The sequence below is a fragment of the Schistocerca nitens genome, chromosome 9 (genome assembly GCF_023898315.1).
Source record: "Schistocerca nitens isolate TAMUIC-IGC-003100 chromosome 9, iqSchNite1.1, whole genome shotgun sequence".
In the NCBI taxonomy this organism is placed as follows: Eukaryota; Metazoa; Arthropoda; class Insecta; order Orthoptera; family Acrididae; genus Schistocerca; species Schistocerca nitens.
In genome coordinates, this window is record NC_064622.1 from 136,173,611 (window position 1) to 136,193,026 (window position 19,416).

Sequence of the window (19,416 nt, forward strand, 5' to 3'; positions counted from 1 at the left end):
GGTCTCTTCCATCAGATCAACCCAAGTTCTTTCTCTTTAATAAGTTACCCAATTTTTTTGAAATTGTAATCATTTTGTTTGTCTGTACAAGTACATCACATCTACTGATTTCCATCGCATTCGGATAATTCCTCCGTATTTTATATTTTATTTGTTTATTTATGTCTTGGAGTGTATATGGGAGTAACGCTCGCCAGAACTCTTATACTCAGAAACCATTGTAAGAACAATGAAATGAAAGTATCCACACAAAAAATCTCATTCGTTAAATTGGTAGTGTGAAATATGGCTTACGCCGTTAAACAGTCCGTCTGTGTTGTTCTGCTGCTGAATATGCCTCTTCAATCTGCTACAGACCATCGTATATCATATTTGGATACAGCGTCAATGAAATATGCAGGCTGATTACAGGTTGTCTCAAGCCTACTCCAACAAATAAACTTTGTTACGTAGCTGGACTAGCGTCACCCCTTGTACGCAGTTAAGTGGCTGCTGAGGTTTCAGTGCTGATGACACGGATTGTGGATATGATCAAGAGCAAACTACAAGCCCCTTGCTTCAGTGCCTTCTGCTCCCAACTTCCTGCTCGGAAAATGATGCCGCACATGCTATCCAAGTGCCTTGGAGGTTGCGATGTTCTGGGTACATGGGACGTGAAGATACTAGTTCGCTATGTGTGTTGTATTTCACCAGTATAAATTATCTACTCCCTGATTTGATTATCAGAAGGTATATTTGTATGCTTCTAGCTCGAGAATAAATGACGGTACTAAACTATAGATGATGACGAAAATCTCAGGCGAATCGTAAAGGGCACTATTAACTGTGATTTTTTCTGCCTGCCTTTCCAATGACATTGAAATTAAAACGTACAAATAATATTCAAACATTTCATTGCAATAGTAAAATATACCTGCCGATACTGACTAACCAGCACTATGAAAATATAACTCTGTAAATAAATTTTAATGGGTAGTTGCTACCGTTACTTACTAACCCTTTTAATTACTAAAGCCACGGTTTCCAGAGTTTCGTAAATATTCACTATGGATGTAGTTAGATAAGTGAGTGTTCCGAAGCATCTTCATACATGTCACCTTTCAGAGTTAATGCTTAAGATAAGAAACACAGATTTTTTTTTGTGTAGTGGTATTAGAAAGAATTTATATTTAATGGGAAACTAATGTTGTTAGAACCCTCTCCTGTGACTTAAATAAACAAAAATAATATATGTTCGCAGGAGTGCGAATAAAAAAGTGGAATCGTTAGGCGCGACTGTCTTCTTGATTCTTCATATTTGTGACTTTTAGATAAAAAAATGTGACTATTATTTTGTTGTTGACCAGTAACAAAAAAATTTCACTTCTTACATCCCTTCGAGTCCAGAAGGCACAGGATCTTGATTTATTCCGTCGAAAGCGTTGTTGTAGGGTACTTCTGAGTAACAAGAAGTATTTTGTCAGTCTGGACACTATAAGTAATATATTGCCAAATGTTTGAATCTGATGAGAATTCCTAATGAGCAACTGATCAGCTATTATTAAGTTATCTTCGATCGTCTTTTGTTTCTTCTTTTACTTGATTTTTGTTTCGACACCATATTAGCATACGTTGGTGGAGGCTGTAAGAAACCTATGAAAGGTGCGAAACAGAATTCTACTAACATGTAAACATCCACTAAGTGGATAATGGGATGAACGTTTTTTTTATGTGCTCTTGGCGGAGATGTTTTTGACTGGTATCCATGTTTTCTCTGTGTCAGGTCGAGAAGATGTTGAAAGAATATTTATGGGAAGCAAGGTCTGTGGGTACGTCACGAACCCTGAGATAAACATTGTAGCGTTGTTTCACACGCTAGTTTGGAGTACATTTCCGTGTCATGACTGGAGATAAAGGATAGTCAAAGAGTAAGACAACAATGGAATTCATGTTTTGTAAGGAAATTTATTACTTTTAGTTGTATTCATCACTCATGCAGCAAAGAGACTATGTTTACAAGAACTGTAGAAAAAAAATTCAGTCTGAAATTTCACATTCGACTTCACACGTAAGAAGTTTTACATACATTTAACAAGTTAAAAGATAACGCTGAAATTTACCTTGTAAATTGGTTTAATAATTACAATTCTAGTCTCTGATACTACTATTATGGGAAGAATTATAAACTCCAACCAGTAATAGTTAACACAAAGTAAATGCATTCCTTTAACATGGATCAGGAAGCGAGATGTAGTTCGCTAGTGATGATCTTTCCTGAAACAAAATATATTTTTACTGTGCATGACTTAGCAGTGTAGTTTAATTAACGATGTGATCGATATGGCGCTGTTCCGTAGATATATATGTATATATATATGTTTCCATTTTGTCAGCGCTTGGGGAAGGTCGGATATTCGGTAACACACCGTAACGAACGAATCCTTCCGGGTAAGCATTCGGTATATTAGATGTCGTAAATGACTTTTATCGCTGTCTTCTTTTTTACGAAGTACTACGCGTGAGTGAAAATGACTGAGGAACGATTACTCTTAAACGAGACAAGACTAAACATCATTTTCACTGCCGTAAACGAAATAATAATCACAACACATACACGACAAATGACCTTTTAAAGATCGTATTTCAGCTGCACTGACTGTTTGGTGCGCCTCTAGGTGTACCTAAGCATTAAATTTATTGTATAAATATCTAGAATGAATGGATTATATCGTATATGTGGGACAGCTGTGAAGACAACACGGCGTACTTGCTACAACAGCGTAGACATTTATGCGAGCTAAGGTAAGAACGTGTCACGGTAGAGAGGGTATTTTTACAGATGTATTGTCGATTTACGGTTGTTGTAGGTTAGAGTCGAGTGACTTACAGCGGTGATAGATCGTCGCTATTTACTTTATAACCGTAATGCGTGCTTTCTGAGATGTTAAACACGACATACTGCATAGTTTAGGGATATTTGTTTTTTTAACATTTTTCACGCTCGAATAACTTTAGCGTTGTATCGATCTGTTAAGTTTGGCCAAATATGATAGTAGTAGGCAAGCTTTGTGATGGTTCCGAGACAGTAGCGGACACACATTTGGTGAAAAATCGCGAGGCGGCAGGATAGGAGGGACAGAGAGGTGAGGCAAGACAGAAGTAGAAAGGACAGTCTTTTTTTTTTTTTTTTTTTTGTAGGAAAGAACTGAAGCGGTGTTTCACGTAGATTGCTGGCTGCCCGACGCGTGCTGTCCGGGTGAAGCAAGACGTCGGTTCTGCTCGCGAGGTCAATCGACTGAGGGCGAAGAAAGCCGATCCGAGATTCACGTAGAGTAGGCGAAGGATGTTTTCTGACGCGTCGGGCAGCGACGCGAGGATTTACGGCGAAGGTGAGGGATGCGAGCCGCGGAGGCTGGGGGTGCTACTGTCGGTGTGGCGGGCGCGGGCGCCGCTTAGGCCTTCTTCTCCTTGTCGGCCGCGGGGGCGGCGGTGGGGATCTCGGGGTACTCGAGCTTCACGCCGGGCTCGCACTCGATGATGGGGCAGCAGCCGGGGAAGGGCGCCGTCTTGTTGGTCTTGTCGCTCAGCTTGCACTTGGGGTTGGCCTTGGGCAGAGGTCCGCAGTCCTCGACCAGCTCGAACAGCCTGCCGGCGTTCTCTCCCTCGCCCGGGGTGCACGTGGAGCGGCCGCAGAAGGGGGTCAGGTCCCACGTTTGGCCGGGCTCCACGAAGCCGCAGCGCGTCGACGCGAAGCACATGCCGGGGAAGTCTGCAATAGAAGCGACACGTTAAGTCCAGCACTTGAAATGACTCGGGACCGCACAGTTTCACATGCGGCTCAGGAACGCTTTAAGGTATTGTGGGATTTCAAGTACACCTATTACACAAATGCTGACCCCACGCCCCTCCTATCCGCATCCTCCACTGAGGATGACACGGCGGTCGGATGGTCCCGGTAGGCCACTCGTGGCCTGACGACGGAGTGCTTTTTATTACACAAATAATTGTTCCTTTTTGTGTTCAAATGTGAAACAGCACCCTTGTCTCGTCAGCAGTGGGTACATACATTCAATTCTTATTACACTCAGTGCCTACTTTCTAGAAGTTAGATTTTGGAGAAAAGAGAAGTTCAAATGGTTCAAATGGCCTCGAGCACTATGGGACTCAACTTCTGAGGTCATCAGTCCCCTAGAACTTAGAACTACTTAAACCTAACTAACCTAAGGACATTACACACATCCATGCCCGAGGCAGGATTCGAACCTGCGACGGTAGCGGTCGCGCGGTTCCAGACTGTAGCGCCTAGAACCGCTCGGCCTACCCGGCCGGCAAAATAGAAGTAACGTAAATACCGTGGTGAAGGCATTGTAGCATTAACCTGTAGTGTTAGAAATTAAACGCTGCAGATTGTCAATTGTTAACAGTTAGAAATATGACCTACTAATGTACTTAGGTAGTAGGTTAACTTGTATAATTGTAATGATTGAATAAAGATTAAAAAAAAAAAACGTAAATACCGACGGGAGACACGCTACTTGGGAATTATCATCGATGAAAGGTGGAACTTCGGAAGGCACACTGAATCCGTGAACCAAAGAGCATTACAACTACTTAATAACCTCATCTCTAAAGGTCATAAAGGGCAACGGCCTTGCCGCAGTGGATACACCAGATCCCGTGAGATCACCGAAGTTAAGCGCTGTTGGGCGTGGCCGGCACTCGGATGGGTGACCATCCAACCGCCGTGCGCTGTTGCCATTTTTCGGGGTGCACTCAGCCTCGTGATGCCAATTGGGGAGCTACTCGACCGAATAGTAGCGGCTCCGGTCAAGAATATCATCATAACGACCGAGAGAGTGGTGTGCTGACCCCACGCCCTCCTATCCGCATCCTCCACTGAGGATGACACGGCGGTCGGATGGTCCCGGTAGGCTACTCGTGGCCTCAAGACGTAGTGCTATATAGGTCATAAAAGATTTCACCATCCCCCTCACCTGATAAAATTGTACCACAATAGCATACTAACATCAATAGTGGGTTACGGCTCGGCAGTCTGGGCACACAGGCTCATGAGGGTGGTGCCCGCCATGACAGTGAGAAGAGTACAGGTAATATGTTGTTAAGGTCTGTGGGGGCTTACAGGACATCTCCAGGGGGGCCCTAGAATGGGGCTCCGTCATCTGCACATCAAAAATGGAAAAAATAGAAGACGCCTAGCTCGGGGATTTCTGCAGAAATGTAGGAATACGCGAGACTGTACCGTCCCTTCGGCGAAAGAGAGACAGAACTACGTTTATAGGTTCTGTAGATTTAGATAGAGATCTTGATAGTGCTGACTCGAACACACTGAATTCTGAAGGTATTAGGTGTAAAATGCAGCGAGCGGCAAGTTATCTACAACTTGTACATAAACCAAACTACAGTTATAAAGAGTCGATGGGTATGAGAGGGAAGAGGTAGTTGAGAAGCGGGTGAGGCAAGGGTTCCGATGTTATTCAGTTTGTACACGACACGCAGTAAAGAGAACCAATGAGAAATTTAGAAAGGGAATTAAAGTTGAGGGAGAATAAACAAAAACTTTGCGGTTTTCCGATGCCAATATAATTTTCTGAGCGAGGGCAATGGAGTTGGAAGAGAAATTGAGCGGATGTTAGCCTCTTGAAAAGAGGTCATAACGCGAATATCAACGAAACTGAAACGAGGGTAATGGAGTGTAATCCAATTAAACCAGATGATACTGCGGGAATTAGATTAGGAAGTGAGACGCTTAAAGCAGGCAGTTAAATAATTGACGATGGCCGAAGTAGCGCGGATGTGAAATGTAGACTCGCAATAGTCAGAAAATCTTTTTTCTAAGAGAAATCTGTTAACATTGAATATAAATGTGAGCGTTAGGAAGTCTTTTCTGGACGTATTTTTATGGAAAGTAGCCTTTTACGGAAACGAAACACGTATGATAATCTTTCCGGACATGAAGAGAATAGAAGTTTCTGAAAATGTGATGCTGCAGAAGAATGCGGAATATTAAATAGGTGAATCAACTAACTATTAAAAGAAGGTATCGGTTGATAGGACAGATGCTGTGGCATCAAGGAATTGTCAGTTTGTTGATAAAGGAAGTGGAAGGAATGAACGAAAATACTGGGCATGAGCCATTTAAGAACGATGTTGCTCTGCCTTGCTGAGTAGTTTCCGCACGGTCTGTTCCTGGCCTACAAATTCGTGAGGTAAAGTACGTACTGACTCATAAGATAAGGTTGATACGTGACAGACAGCTACCCGGAAACTTTAGTGACAACTTGTGTTATCGCTACTGGGAAAAGAGAGATGGTGATTGCTGACGCACGCCTCACGTGTAGTGGTTGATACGTATCGCCAACGACAAACTGTTGTTGCGCACCAGAGAATGAAAGTTAGACGCTAGCGATGTGCGAGTGAGAATACATGCATACGGATACGTGCTTGTGTGTGTAAGCAGGTCTGCTAGAGAAGGGAAGTAGAGAGACGGAGAGAGACAGGCTTGATATACAATCCCGAGGGCTAGGCGTTCCACTTTCACTGACTGGTCCTCGGCCAGTAAAGGAAAAAGAAATTTCTGGGTCGCAATCGATATACCTGCCGGCTACCGCTACACTTTCCCTTGCACGCTCTCCGGGGGCGAGACATGTTTGGAATGTTGTCGAGCCGGTGTTTGCGAGTTGCGAATACGCTGGACGTATTGAATGTGAACAGGTACGATCAGATCTCTCACATAGTAAGAAGCTGCCAGACGTTCTAAACCGCGTACAACTGTGTGAATCTGTCTCTTTCGGGGAACAAAAGATTACGTTAGGGGCCTTGGTCGAAACCAGCTGTCCATGCTGTTACGTAACGGATACGGCGAGGACAAGGTATTTGGCCGTAACACTCTTCGGAAAAGGCTAGTCTTCCCACGAGCAGTTGACTGAGTACAGAGAATTAAGATCCATCCTTATACATTTTAAATGAGTTGACAGGGATCGTATAGTGAAGACTCAGTGATGCCAAAAGCACTTCTGAAGATGTTCAACGCACCTCTGGATGAAACATCAGGAACAATAAAGTTTGATGGACTATGACCATACACCCGAAGAAACCACCAGCAACTTGACACGAAGAGTTTAGTGAAACATTCCAATCATAACAGAGATCTCTATTTTCCCAAAGACTATAGTTATAAAATATATTTTAGAATGGTTTAGGAATATTAGTCGATCTTCTGGTATAATGATTTTAGCCGCTTGTGTGTTACATTACTCGACTCTGTAATAGAGCAAGAAAAATGGTTATGTCGGTATAGCGAAGTTAGTTGTGGAAAATTCTATTAGCTTGTATCGCCCCATCAGATCTGAGTCCGAATACTGGGTGCAAGTTTTTTTGCTTTCTTGTTGCTGTAAGTGCTCTGTATTTGTCTGAAATGTTGTTATCCCAAGAAACCAGATTAAAACGGAAAAATATGAGTGTAAAATTAAAGTATCGTGAAAAATGTATGTCAGTGTAACACACCTCTACTTTCTGTAGCGCATAAATTCATTGATCAGTAAATTGAAAAGATTATTTTTAGGTTAATCAGATCAAATTATTTCTACCTTTAGTTTAATGGAGAATGAGCTAGTAATAATAGGATACATCGAACTGTAAGATAAATCCGCTCAAATTACATTTCTGTACATTTCTGTTCAAGTTCGTAGAAATAAGTCCCACATATGCTCTCTCTCTCTCTCTCTCTCTCTCTCTCTCTCTCACACACACACACACACACACACACACACACACGCACACACACACAAACATTAATTTTTGTGTGAGACAATGAACACCTTTGTGCCAGAAATAAGTGAAAATAATTCCTATCTCCTGTTTACGACAAAGGTTTTCGGGTAGTTTCTCTTAGTTATCACGGGAATGCTGGACCTGGAAATCCCTACCCAAAAATTCTAATTGGAAATTCCTCTGTCCCGCTCCCAGCCTCTGGGCTATTTGACTGAAAAGAACAAAGTTGTATAACAATACACACTGCTCTCATCAGGAGGGACTGAAAAACGTCAAATAAAAATAAATAAACTGTACAGGCGCCACGACAGTTTCTCTCGGGCGTCTAACGATTAAACGCTGGTACACAGTTCCACTGTCGTGATCTACTTAATCTGAGGAGCTGTCCTCTGTCACTCATATAACACTGTGAGCGTCAGCCGTATGTCTCTCGACGCTGGAACACCTGTGATAGCGTCTCATTGACATCTCCGCAAGAATTCTGATAATAGAACAATAACGTCGTTACAGCGATAAAAAAAAGTAGCCATGATATTCTCGCCCTGACACTTAATGTATACAATGAACATAACAGTTTACATAGTATGATGCCCACGTGCAGTGAATGGGAAAAATACTATACTAGCGTTATAGTTAAACTAAAAATTCCGCTTGAAGGCGTTGCTTTGTGTCTACTGTAAGGAACAACATGCTCGAATTTTCCTGAAGCAAACGCGGAGCTCCCTTTCGTCGCCCGCGGAGCGGCATTCTCACGGCTTATGACACGGTTGGTCGGTGCCCTTCAGGAGTCGGGGACCGTGTCGCTGGGAGCGGTTTCTCTGCGGTATCCGCTTTCGCTTTTTATATGGTAGAGGATAAAATCCGCTTCTGCGGTCGAGCGGCGCGAGGTACGTCTGATACGTGGCCACCGAACACTGCACAAATGTCACCCTCGCCGAGGCTAAGGGGCCCGCTATTCTGCACGACGACACCGCTTTTCCCTTATTATAATACCGATACATCTGACCCTTCTCTTGTTACATTCACGTCTTTTTTATGATGAACCCTCTTTCGTAAGGGAGATTTGTAAGTAGTGGAGTTATGCTAACGTTCGAGGTAGCTAGATCGGCTTCTACTGGTATAATGTCTCTTCATAGCTAGAATTTCATGGCCGGTGAAAGAAGATCATAGCGTCTGCAGTTCTCAAATTGCCAGTTCGCACACGAACTGCCTAGATTAATCGGAAAGCTCTCATCTGATCATTATCCAGTGAGTGAAATTATGTTCTGGTTATTAGTAGAATATTCGTGGCGCGGAAGCATTAAACTTGAAAAGATACTTGGTGCTTCTCGAGGAGGTCATCAGAATCTGACTTCATCTTCTCTCTTTCCATTACTACATCATAAACAGCATGAAGTACCATTACACTTTAAACCCTTTGGTCATAAACGTCTACCTCAACGACTAAGCAAGAGACAAATTATCCACAGTTGGTAAGGATGTCTGCTAATGCTGATAAGCGACAGAAATCCTTTACAGTTTGGCAAATGACATCTGAACAACCCCTGAAACCTCCTAGACACCGAAACCGTTACATATCTCTGTAACAACTGGTTCCAGTACTGCCTATCATCTGTGTTGCAGCTGAAACAGCTCAAAGGACACCCCTCTTTTTTTCTGCTGGGGCCATCTACGCTAACCAAACATGTTTGTTGCCACATTTTTTTACGCTCAAATTGGTCTCGAAAGCTGTCGGAATTAATAACAGAAAAATATAAAATTGCTAGAGTTTAGCGGTGGGGGTGACTGCTTTGCCTCTATCACGACACTATACGGAGTCCATCTTTCAATGCATCCATTCATATTATGCAAGGAGATGGCCCAGCGGCATACTCTACATCCGAACGCGATGTTCGAAAGTCCGAACTTGCATTCTGATTCAGATTTCCTGCAATTTCCTGCAGTCACTTCCGAAGGCTGTCAAGATGGTCTGCTTGAAAAGGTCAAGATATTTCTGCTCCCGTCCTTTTCCAGCTTAGCAAATAGATCTTTCCGTCTGCACCGGAATATACGGTGTTACATAATTTCGTGGCAGATTATAAGAGTCACCCAGATTGAAGCTTCAACCTGAATCGTTTACCTCTCACGGGCGACGTTCAGGAAGTTTCATTTCGACAGACTACTTATTTTTCTGAGACGGATTAGTCACAGAAAGAGGGACAAGGGTGTATATTCTGGGTATTCTCAGAAGCCTCTGTGCTGCACAGTTACGTTCTGCACAGTTATGTCGGTAGTTCTGCACGATAGCGCCGATAACTCGTGTACGTTTGTCACCACGACAGTATTCATACAGACAGCTTTTTTTTTTTTTTTTTTTTTGTGAGATGCGGTTGACAGTGACGGCAGAAAAATAACGACCAACACGGTGGAGTCACTTCTTCATGGCCTAACACAGTATACATCTCACACATCAATATGTAACCAAGTATTCTTCATTTTCTACTATTATTCCACTGCCTATATCTCCACTGGTTATACTCTTATGTCCTCGTTGTTGCAAATTGTACCTTTTAGTTTATCAGCCGCTAGTATTCCTACGGGATAGTTTCGTGATTAATATTGACGTCGTCTCTATCGTCCTATATCAGCACTCTTTGTTTTGTCTGCAAAAATTTCTAGTCCTTCTTTACTTCCACGTCGGTGAACAATTATAATTTGAGATATAGGGTCGTTTTACAGTACTAATCTGTTCCTGATGGGCAGCGATCGTAGCTGGTACAGCAAGATAAAAAATTGCGACACACAGCAGTGACTTTCAGCAGCAGCTTTGCCGAACGTCAACGGCTATCGATATGAAAGTTCGATAGTGCTGACAAGACATTTGGAGCGCAAGAAGTTAGACGTTTCCCCCTCCCGCGAACCGGCGGCCAATCGCCATACGCCGAGGCGTCTCTGCAAGCCCAGCAGTAGCTGCACAGCCGATAGTCGTCCTTGACGGGTTCCTCTCGTCTGGGGTTTCACTGCTCCAGATGGCCGGCGAGCTAAGGCGCCACGTCGCTGTCAGTTCTAGAACACCTCCCGCAGAATGCTGCACACTTTCCCAGCTGCAACTGACTCCTGAGTTACGCCAAATACAGCCTTGTACTTGTGTAGCTGTCAGAGCTTTCTTGGTCGATTCTTGTTGTACAAATGGCCGTTTTTTTTACAACGCCGTTCATGAAAATAAAATTATTAATCGCCTTACGTTATTTAGGGTACGATCCTAACGAAGCTTATCATACAAAGCACAGAACTCCATGCGACTCTACAGAAACCGTATACAAAGTCACAAATTCGTTGATGGATCTTTGTTTTTGTTTTTTGACTAGTGTAGCATTCACATGATCCTTAAAACCTGAAAATCTTCCAGTCTTTAGCGTGATTTATGCTGTGACGATAGAAAACTATACGCGCTAGTGGAGTAGGAAGGACAAGGTAATGGAACATTTATATTACAGTGACACAAAAGAAACGAGATCGAGAGCATTGGATATTGCTCCACGGCTGTTTTTCGTTGTTGAACTCCGACCCCACGCTGTGACAAATTTCATGAAGATTTCTCAGTTAAGCTACAGTAAACTGGCAGTTTAGTACTAATGTGCTTCTGTGTGCCTACAGAGCACAATAAAGGTGAGGATTCCGCACAGCCTTACGGAAACCGACACGCAGAAATTTCTTAACTTGAGGAACGTACTATAGCAGACATATGTGGTTCTAAAGCATTCTACTCTGAAGGCGACCATCTCTAATATTACCACATTTGGTAAGCACATACATTTTGCATCACTTTCCTCTTTCCAAACTTTGTTCACAGCATTTTTTAGCCGAGTACAAGAACGCTTCCATCATAAACTGGGAGTCTATTGTCGCTTAGCTGATCGATTTTGATGATTATGGACACAATATAAGAACACTGTTCAAGATATAAAAAAAGCTGTAGCTTTATAAGCTACGACGTGGATCGGCTTATCCATACGAATAGTCCAGTTTTTTTGTGCTGTGGTAGTAGTTAAAGTGGCACTGGAAACGGAAAAGCTGTACGGGCAGACAGAGACTAGAATGTTTAAAACAGATTATTGAAGAAGTTGGCTGAAGTTGATCAAAAGTTCGGTACACGATGAAGAGCCGGAGAATGGCGTCAAATCAGTTGAAAGTTGGAAACCAATAAACAAAGAGCTATTGTCATCTTAAGTGGAAAAATTATGAACTGTGTTCACTGTTGCGCGTATAGTTTTCTATCGTCACAGCATAAATCACGCTAAAGACTGGAAGATTTTCAGGTTTTAAGGATCATGTGAATGCTACACTAGTCAAAAAACAAAAACAAAGATCCATCAACGAATTTGTGACTTTGTATACGGTTTCTGCAGAGTCGCATGGAGTTCTGTGCTCTGTATGATAAGCTTCGTTAGCGAGATTTACCTACATGCTTACGACTGAAACTGGTCCAATAAAATTGGTATTTTAAATGTTTGTATTGTTTATATGGGCACTACACTTTTGGTCCGTCATCTGGTGCCGTATTTCCGTAAGTCTAACACGATACACTTTTATGTGCAATAAAATAAAACCTACCGTAGCTTGACCTACCATGGCTGTATGTTTCATGTTTCTGTTATATGTTCCTGTTTAGTAGCAGCGGGTAGATTCTACTGATGTACAGATCATTAGAACGCAGTTCCTGGCGTGGTATGGATATATTGTTCAGTGCCTTGTAGCGTGATGTCGTACCCCTACACACACTTTAGAATCAATTCCATTGTGTGTTTTTTTTAATTGCCTTTCGAGACGTGCGTATACAGCCATCTCAACAGTGGAATGTCAATTATGACAATACGAACATAAGAATAAGACAACATCCAGTCTCTGAGCGGAGAAAAACTCTGATCCGGCCGGGAATAGAACCCGGAACCGCAGCACATATTCGACATTTTTCACAGTAAATACTGCCAGAGACGAAAGAACCATTGCTTTTCACAATATGTATAAATGATCTAGTAGATAGTGTCGGAAGTTCCATGCGGCTTTTCGCGGATGATGCTGTAGTATACAGAGAAGTTGCAGCATTAGAAAATTGCAGCAAAATGCAGGAAGATGTGCAGCGGATAGGCACTTGGTGCAGGGAGTGGCAACTGACCCTTAACATAGACAAATTTAATGTATTCCGAATACATAGAAAGAAGGATCTTTATTGTATGATTATATGATAGCAGAACAAACACTAGTTGCAGTTACTTCTGTAAAATATCTGGGAGTATGCGTACGGAACGATTTGAAGTGGAATGATCATATAAAATTAATTGTTGGTAAGGCAGGTGCCAGGTTGAGATTCATTGGGAGAGTCCTTAGAAAATGTAGCCCATCAACAAAGGAGGTGGCTCACAAAACACTCGTTCGACCTATACTTGGGTATTGCTCATCAGTGTGGGATCCGTACCAGGTCGGGTTGACAGAGGAGATAGAAAAGATCCAGAGAAGAGCGGCGCGTTTCGTTACAGGATTATTTGGTAAGCGTGATAGCGTTACGGAGATGTTTAGCAAACTCAAGTGGCAGACTCTGCAAGAGAGGCGTTCTGCATTGCGGTGTAGCTTGCTGTCCAGGTTTCGAGAGGGTGCGTTTCTGGATGAGGTATCGAATATATTGCTTCCCCCTACTTATACATCCCGAGGAGATCACGAATGTAAAATTGGAGAGATTCGAGCGCGCACGGAGGTTTCCAGCAGTCGTTCTTCCCGCGAACCATACGCGACTGGAACAGGAAATGGGGGGTAATGGCGGTGCCATCCGACACACACCGTTGGGTGGCTTGCGGAGTATAAATGTAGATGAACTGAGGATTGGCAGTTAAAAATTCTGGCGCTGACGTGGTATCGAACCCCAGACCTTACCAACATTTGTTTCGTGAATTATGTACAGTTTGGGACCACTGAGCAACCGAGAAACGTACAGCTACTCCTAAAGTGAGAAGGGATTCTGCGCGAAGCGACTGGGAGCGTTGTTGGCTAGACCTTCTCTGGTGGCCTTTCGCTTTCGTCGGCGAGTGCCTGGCGCCTCCTAGCAACAAACAAGAGGTGCGGTGGCAGTGTGGGCGGACAGGGCGTCGTGCGGTGTGGCTGCTAGAGCTGGATCTGGACCACGCCCCGAGCACCGTTAGCGGCGACCTTGGGCGCGGCTGCCGCTGCCGCTGCCGCCCACCGTCTGGTTGGCGCTGAGCTTGCTCCAGTGCGCAGCCGGGCCCGCTCACCTAACTGGTTTCCTTTGTGGGCAAACTGGGTCCTAAGCGGCGAAGCGATCGTGAGCTGCATCCCAGCGCTCGATTCCTACACTGCCTTCAGTATTATAGTCCGAATGGAAGGGATGTTGGTAACGATCAGCAAGGGCTGAGGTCGCGTCTCTTCCGGATAATGTACGAACCAGTACCTGGCGCTTCTGGCGGAGAGCCAATGAACTAGACGAGATTTGCTGGGATTATTGTTTCGTAACGAAATGCAAAAATTATATAAACTGAAGGTGGAGAGGGTAGAAAGGAAATCAAAGGGAATGAACTTATAATATCAGCTGTATCACGACTTCAAGCGGAAACAGTGGCGACGAGCGAAAATATGTGCGTAGTTGCGTCAACCACTGCGCCACCGGGACACAATGTTTACTGCGCATGCGCAGACTATCTCGGCAGGCTCCTCGGGCGACCTCCTTGCGCCACCATTTATCCGCAATCCCCGTCCATGCTCTCCATGCTCGCTAATTTTAGATTCCTGCTGGAGGTCGAACGGAATTGTGCAGCTGCGCTGATGGGTGTGGATTCGTAGCCCATCGAGACGCGTTAATTATATATGAATGCTTGGTGTCTGCTCTTCCGGGCCGGCCGCTGTAGCCGAGCGGTTCTTGGCTCTTCAGTCCGGAACCGCGCTGCTCCTAGGTTGCAGGTTCGAATCGTGCCTCGGGCATGGATGTGTGTGATTTCCTTTGGTTAGTTAGATTTAAGTAGTTCTAAGTCTAGGAGACTGATGACCTCAGAAGTTAAGTCCCATAGTTCAAATGGTTCAAATGGCTCTGAGCACTATGGGACTTAACTTCTGTCATCAGTCCCCTAGAACTTAGAACTACTTAAACTTAACTAACCTAAAGACATAACACACATCCATGCCCGAGGCAGGATTCGAACCTGCTACCGTATGGGTCGCGCGGTTCCAGACTGTAGCGCCTAGAACCGCTCGGCCAACCCGGCCGGCAGCCCGATAGAGCTTAGAGTCATTTGAACCATTTGCTCGACCGGACATGCATTTATATAGAAATGCAACAACTTTGGTATGCGGGGAGACGTTACTAAGTGATGTATGACATTCGATTTTACTCGGAATATATAGCGCTTTCTGGGATGGTGTTTGAGGTGGTACTTCATATTACTACAGCAAAAGATAGTTACGTTTTTCGTTGTCACGTCATTTTGGCGGTTATTAGAGACATGGCGCGATTTCCGAGGCAATGGCTAGATTGGGATCTGAGAGCACAGCCTAAATTTAACTGCGCATTTCGCAGTGTATCATCTCCTACCGACAAATGTGATTATGTTGCCGTAGACCTTCCAATGGGTAACGTTACGATGGCATTTATCTAACGCCATTTTTCAACAGTCTGCTATCTTTTTTAATTAAACAGCATCACACATTGACGAATCGTATTTCGTACATTTCTTTACAAAAATTATTTCTGACGTACACAATGGCACTTTTTTATGATTTTAAACAATACATGTACTTCATGTCAATAGCTAAGTGCCATACATGTGTTTGAGACACGCTTAGCTTTTCTCTCAGAATATGTGTAGAATATATGTGTATTTGATATACATATGTTAGAGGTATAAGTGGAGATATCTTTATTGGTGACTGAGGACAGCGTTCTAGACAACATTACATCAGTATTTACTTCGTTTTAAGACTAATAATTGTAGCTGTTAGGAATAGTACGTTCCTAGGTTTGTTAGGACCTCCGAATGCTTGTTTTTCACTGGCCAGCAGGTCAAACGTTGAAGTTTGGACACGTGGACGCTATACGGTTAGTGTATACTGACAGGAGTAGTCCACTTAGCGCTGCATTTACGACCGTGCAGAAAACATCAGGCTGTAAATTACGTGACATTTTTGTGGGAAGACTGTTAGACACACAAATGCACTGAAGTGGATACATACTAAGGTACCAATGATCACAGTATCTATACTTAAACGCTAGCTCCCTATATGTCCATGCCTTGTAATCGCTTTCGAACTTCTACTGAATTGTACCCCTGTACTTGCCAGTCTTATTCAAGATAAGTGACGAAATCGGTGTCATACAGTGTTAGGGTAACTGTAAATTAAGATACGTAATTGCAGGCTCTCCTTTCCATGAAAAAGTGTTCCGACGGCTTAGTGATATGGCCTGCCGCAACGGCAGAGAATCTCATCGTTAATAAGGGAGAAATTGAGAATGACACAGGACGTCGAATAATCACAGACTGGCGTAATTTATGAGCATTTAGCTTTCAGTCTGCTCGTGCTCTTACACTGAACGGTAATACATTTACCGAACTAGTAAGTAATGTTTCAGTACGATATCGAGGAGAATACGGACTAGGCGATTTAAAGGCAGATGGCATAGACCAATGTTCTCTCTTTTGGGACAAAGTTGCAGTTTCGCAGCAGTTAAGGCGTGTTGCTAATCTGCTGCTCTGTCTCAACCAGAGAGTACGCTTACCACAGGAAGAAACACCACGAGAAAACGAAAAAAAAAAAAAAAACATTGCCGTTTCAAGTATGGATTCCACTGCTATCGTGCGGCAGGTGAGGAAGAAATGAAGTACAGCTTATAATGTTCTGTCGATGAGCGGTGTAGGTGTGGAGTTGTGCACTAAGGACATTTCCTCTCCAGCCACTGTAATGTGCTGCCCGGAAGTCTTCTATCATCCGCGATAAATTGGCCTCTGGCAGCCATGGGAGAGCGTAGCGATTAGGGAAGCATATGAAGTAACATCGTCAACCTCATGTAATGCTGCTCGAGTTGAACAACGGAACTAGTTTCTACAACATGGCCACGTACTGTGCCATCTAGGAGGAAGAAATTGAGACATATCAACAGGTAGCTCTAAATGAAAATCACGTGGTACTACTAATTAATTAATGATGCCTCGCTGCAACAATTTATACTGGTCTTATGCAATGCAGGAGTGTAAGTAATGTAGTGTGGAATATTTGCTCGCTAGTATGTCATTTTGTGATTTGTAACTGCGCTATACGACAACGATAACGATGCAGTTGCCGACTTCATCTCGCAAGGTGTCTTTCTCGTCTAATTAGTTTGCGACGAAGCCATTCGGCGCGAGTTTTACTGTCTAATGGGCCCGCGACTGGCTCATTGTATCTCATCCGGTGTGCATCGTGTCCAGCTGTGTCGTAATTAGCTTATAATTCGACAAGTCAGTTTGCAAACAGGAACACCATTGACGTGGAAGACCATGGAGGTATAAGGAGGGGAGTTGCCATGACGTCACAAACTTGAAGCCGACAGAAACCGAGCTCCGCCATTGCAGTTTGGTCAGAAGACTCGTTTCCGATTGTGCTACTGTCTAGAGCTGCTGAAGGTTTTTTCATTTTAAAATGCCGGTTTGCGTTGTTTACGGGTGTACTAACCGTTGGAATAGTGCTACCAAGTTAAAAGGAATCACGTTCCATGCGTAAGTGGCCCCGTTCGTAAAATATTGTCGTTTATATTCGTGAGATGTGCGGCCTTGTTTACGTTTTGTGAAACTGTTTTCTTCTTATTTCATTTCAGATTTCCGATCAATGAAGCTCGTAGGGCTCTGTGGGTTCATATGCTTATTTTTCTTGACAAAGCACAAACGATGTTTGTATTTACAAATGAAATTTTGTATAAGTGTGTAAACGAGTAAGAAATATCATCCGGTATGTAAACTAGCATAGCTTTCGGGTTCTGCTTTCAGTTTACATCGACACAAATACAGTAAAAGGTGATCTGAGTTTGAAAAGAGCTTTGTACATTGTTATTTTTCATCATTCGAAGTTCGTATACAAAAGAAACACTTAAGTTAACGAGACCAAATCAGTTGTATTGCTGGGGCAAAAACGCATTAAAAACAAAACGAAAACACCTGAAAAAGCTATTCTGACGTTGTGTTATGCATGTAAACATTGTAACACTCATCATCTGAAATTATTTCGCAGACATAACGTTAAATCTGAAGAACACGCAATTCTAACAAGAGCTCTGTCACTGTTTTGACCAATCAAACATGGCGGCCCACCGGCTTCAAACAGACGTACAGCAGACGGCCACAGTGCCATCTCCCCTCCTTATACCTCCATGTGGAAGACAGTGTGTAGCATAGAATCGCTGGGCTCTGCCATCTGATTCATCGGAGACTGGAAACGAATACTACAGACCGCAGGCAGAGGTGAGGACGCTGTGAAGGCAACACTGAAAAAACAAATGCATGGCTGCGCGAAGATATGGTTTCGTGAACAGAGGCTGTGGCTTACGATGTGGTTGAATCGCCGTTCACCTTGTCCTATGAGTAATCCTAGCGGAGAGAGGGGGGAGGGGGGTGGAACTTCACCATATTCTCAGCCATAGCCACTACGCATGAAAAGTAGCGTTCTCAGTGCGAAACAATACGCTCGTTTCATCTGGGGAGCAAGCAACAGGATATGGTTTGTGTAACGTAGATAACTTTACCAACCACTGATAATGCACAGTAAAGGATGGGCTTTTATAAACATACAGACTTGAGAGGAAACATAACGTAAGTGATCAATTAGAAGAAAGTGTTAATGCGAAAAGAAGAAAGGCTGAAGTAGAACGTCGCATCGACGTCGAAGTTATTAGCGAAACAGCAAATCGGCAAGTGCCGTATGTGGGAGAAAGTCTACGTAACTTTATCGAAGCAACAATTTCGGAATTTGCTTGAAGTAATAGATGAAAACCATGGAAATACGTGTCGCAGGAGAGGGGTTTCAACGGTATTGCTTTCTAATACGAGTTCAAAGTCTTAAAATTTAATGCCACCTAACGCTTTTGTGATTCCGATTATTCACGCGTTGTTACGAAGATATCCGAACATACATTACAGATACTCACTTAGTCAAAATCGAATACAAGATTGAAAACGGTAGTTCTCTAACGTGTTAAGCGGAGATGGCTGACGAGCAATTTTCGTAAGAATAGAACAAAAAATACCATTTTTGAAGCGAGAAACAAAAAGAAATTCGGTTAACGTCTGACATACTATCAACATCAAGGCAACTGCAGCAGAACCATACCTCATTTGCAGAAATACTGGAGAGAGAAGTGACGAAAAAAGTCTTCCTGGCTTTTGTCGCTTACAAGGGAGTAACACTGGACGTAAATCAGGGTATCCAGATGGTGGTCTGAACAGCACTTCCCCCAAAGGCAAGTCCAGAGTGTTAATAACTTTCCCGACTCACCAAGTAATATCCGGTGATCAAGATTACACAACACCAAAGCAGGTTCGATTGAAAGAATAAATAAAAAATTGAAAACTGAAGGTATGTTGACCATCATTTCATTGTTGAACACACTTTCAGTCGTATACTGACCCAAATTGCTCCATA

At 43.3% G+C, this 19,416-nt stretch overlaps 1 protein-coding gene across 1 annotated transcript in view; it reads right to left on the minus strand.

Moving 5' to 3' along the window:
* Nucleotides 1–1,924: 1,924 nt before the first annotated feature.
* The window catches only part of LOC126204450 (uncharacterized), a 39,459-nt gene continuing 21,967 nt past the window's right edge, over nucleotides 1,925–19,416 (minus strand). Inside the window, exon 3 of the mRNA XM_049938837.1 lies at nucleotides 1,925–3,748. Within this exon, the coding sequence (XP_049794794.1) occupies nucleotides 3,432–3,748 (317 nt within the window). The 3' untranslated portion in view covers nucleotides 1,925–3,431. The remainder of the gene's footprint in view (nucleotides 3,749–19,416) is intronic.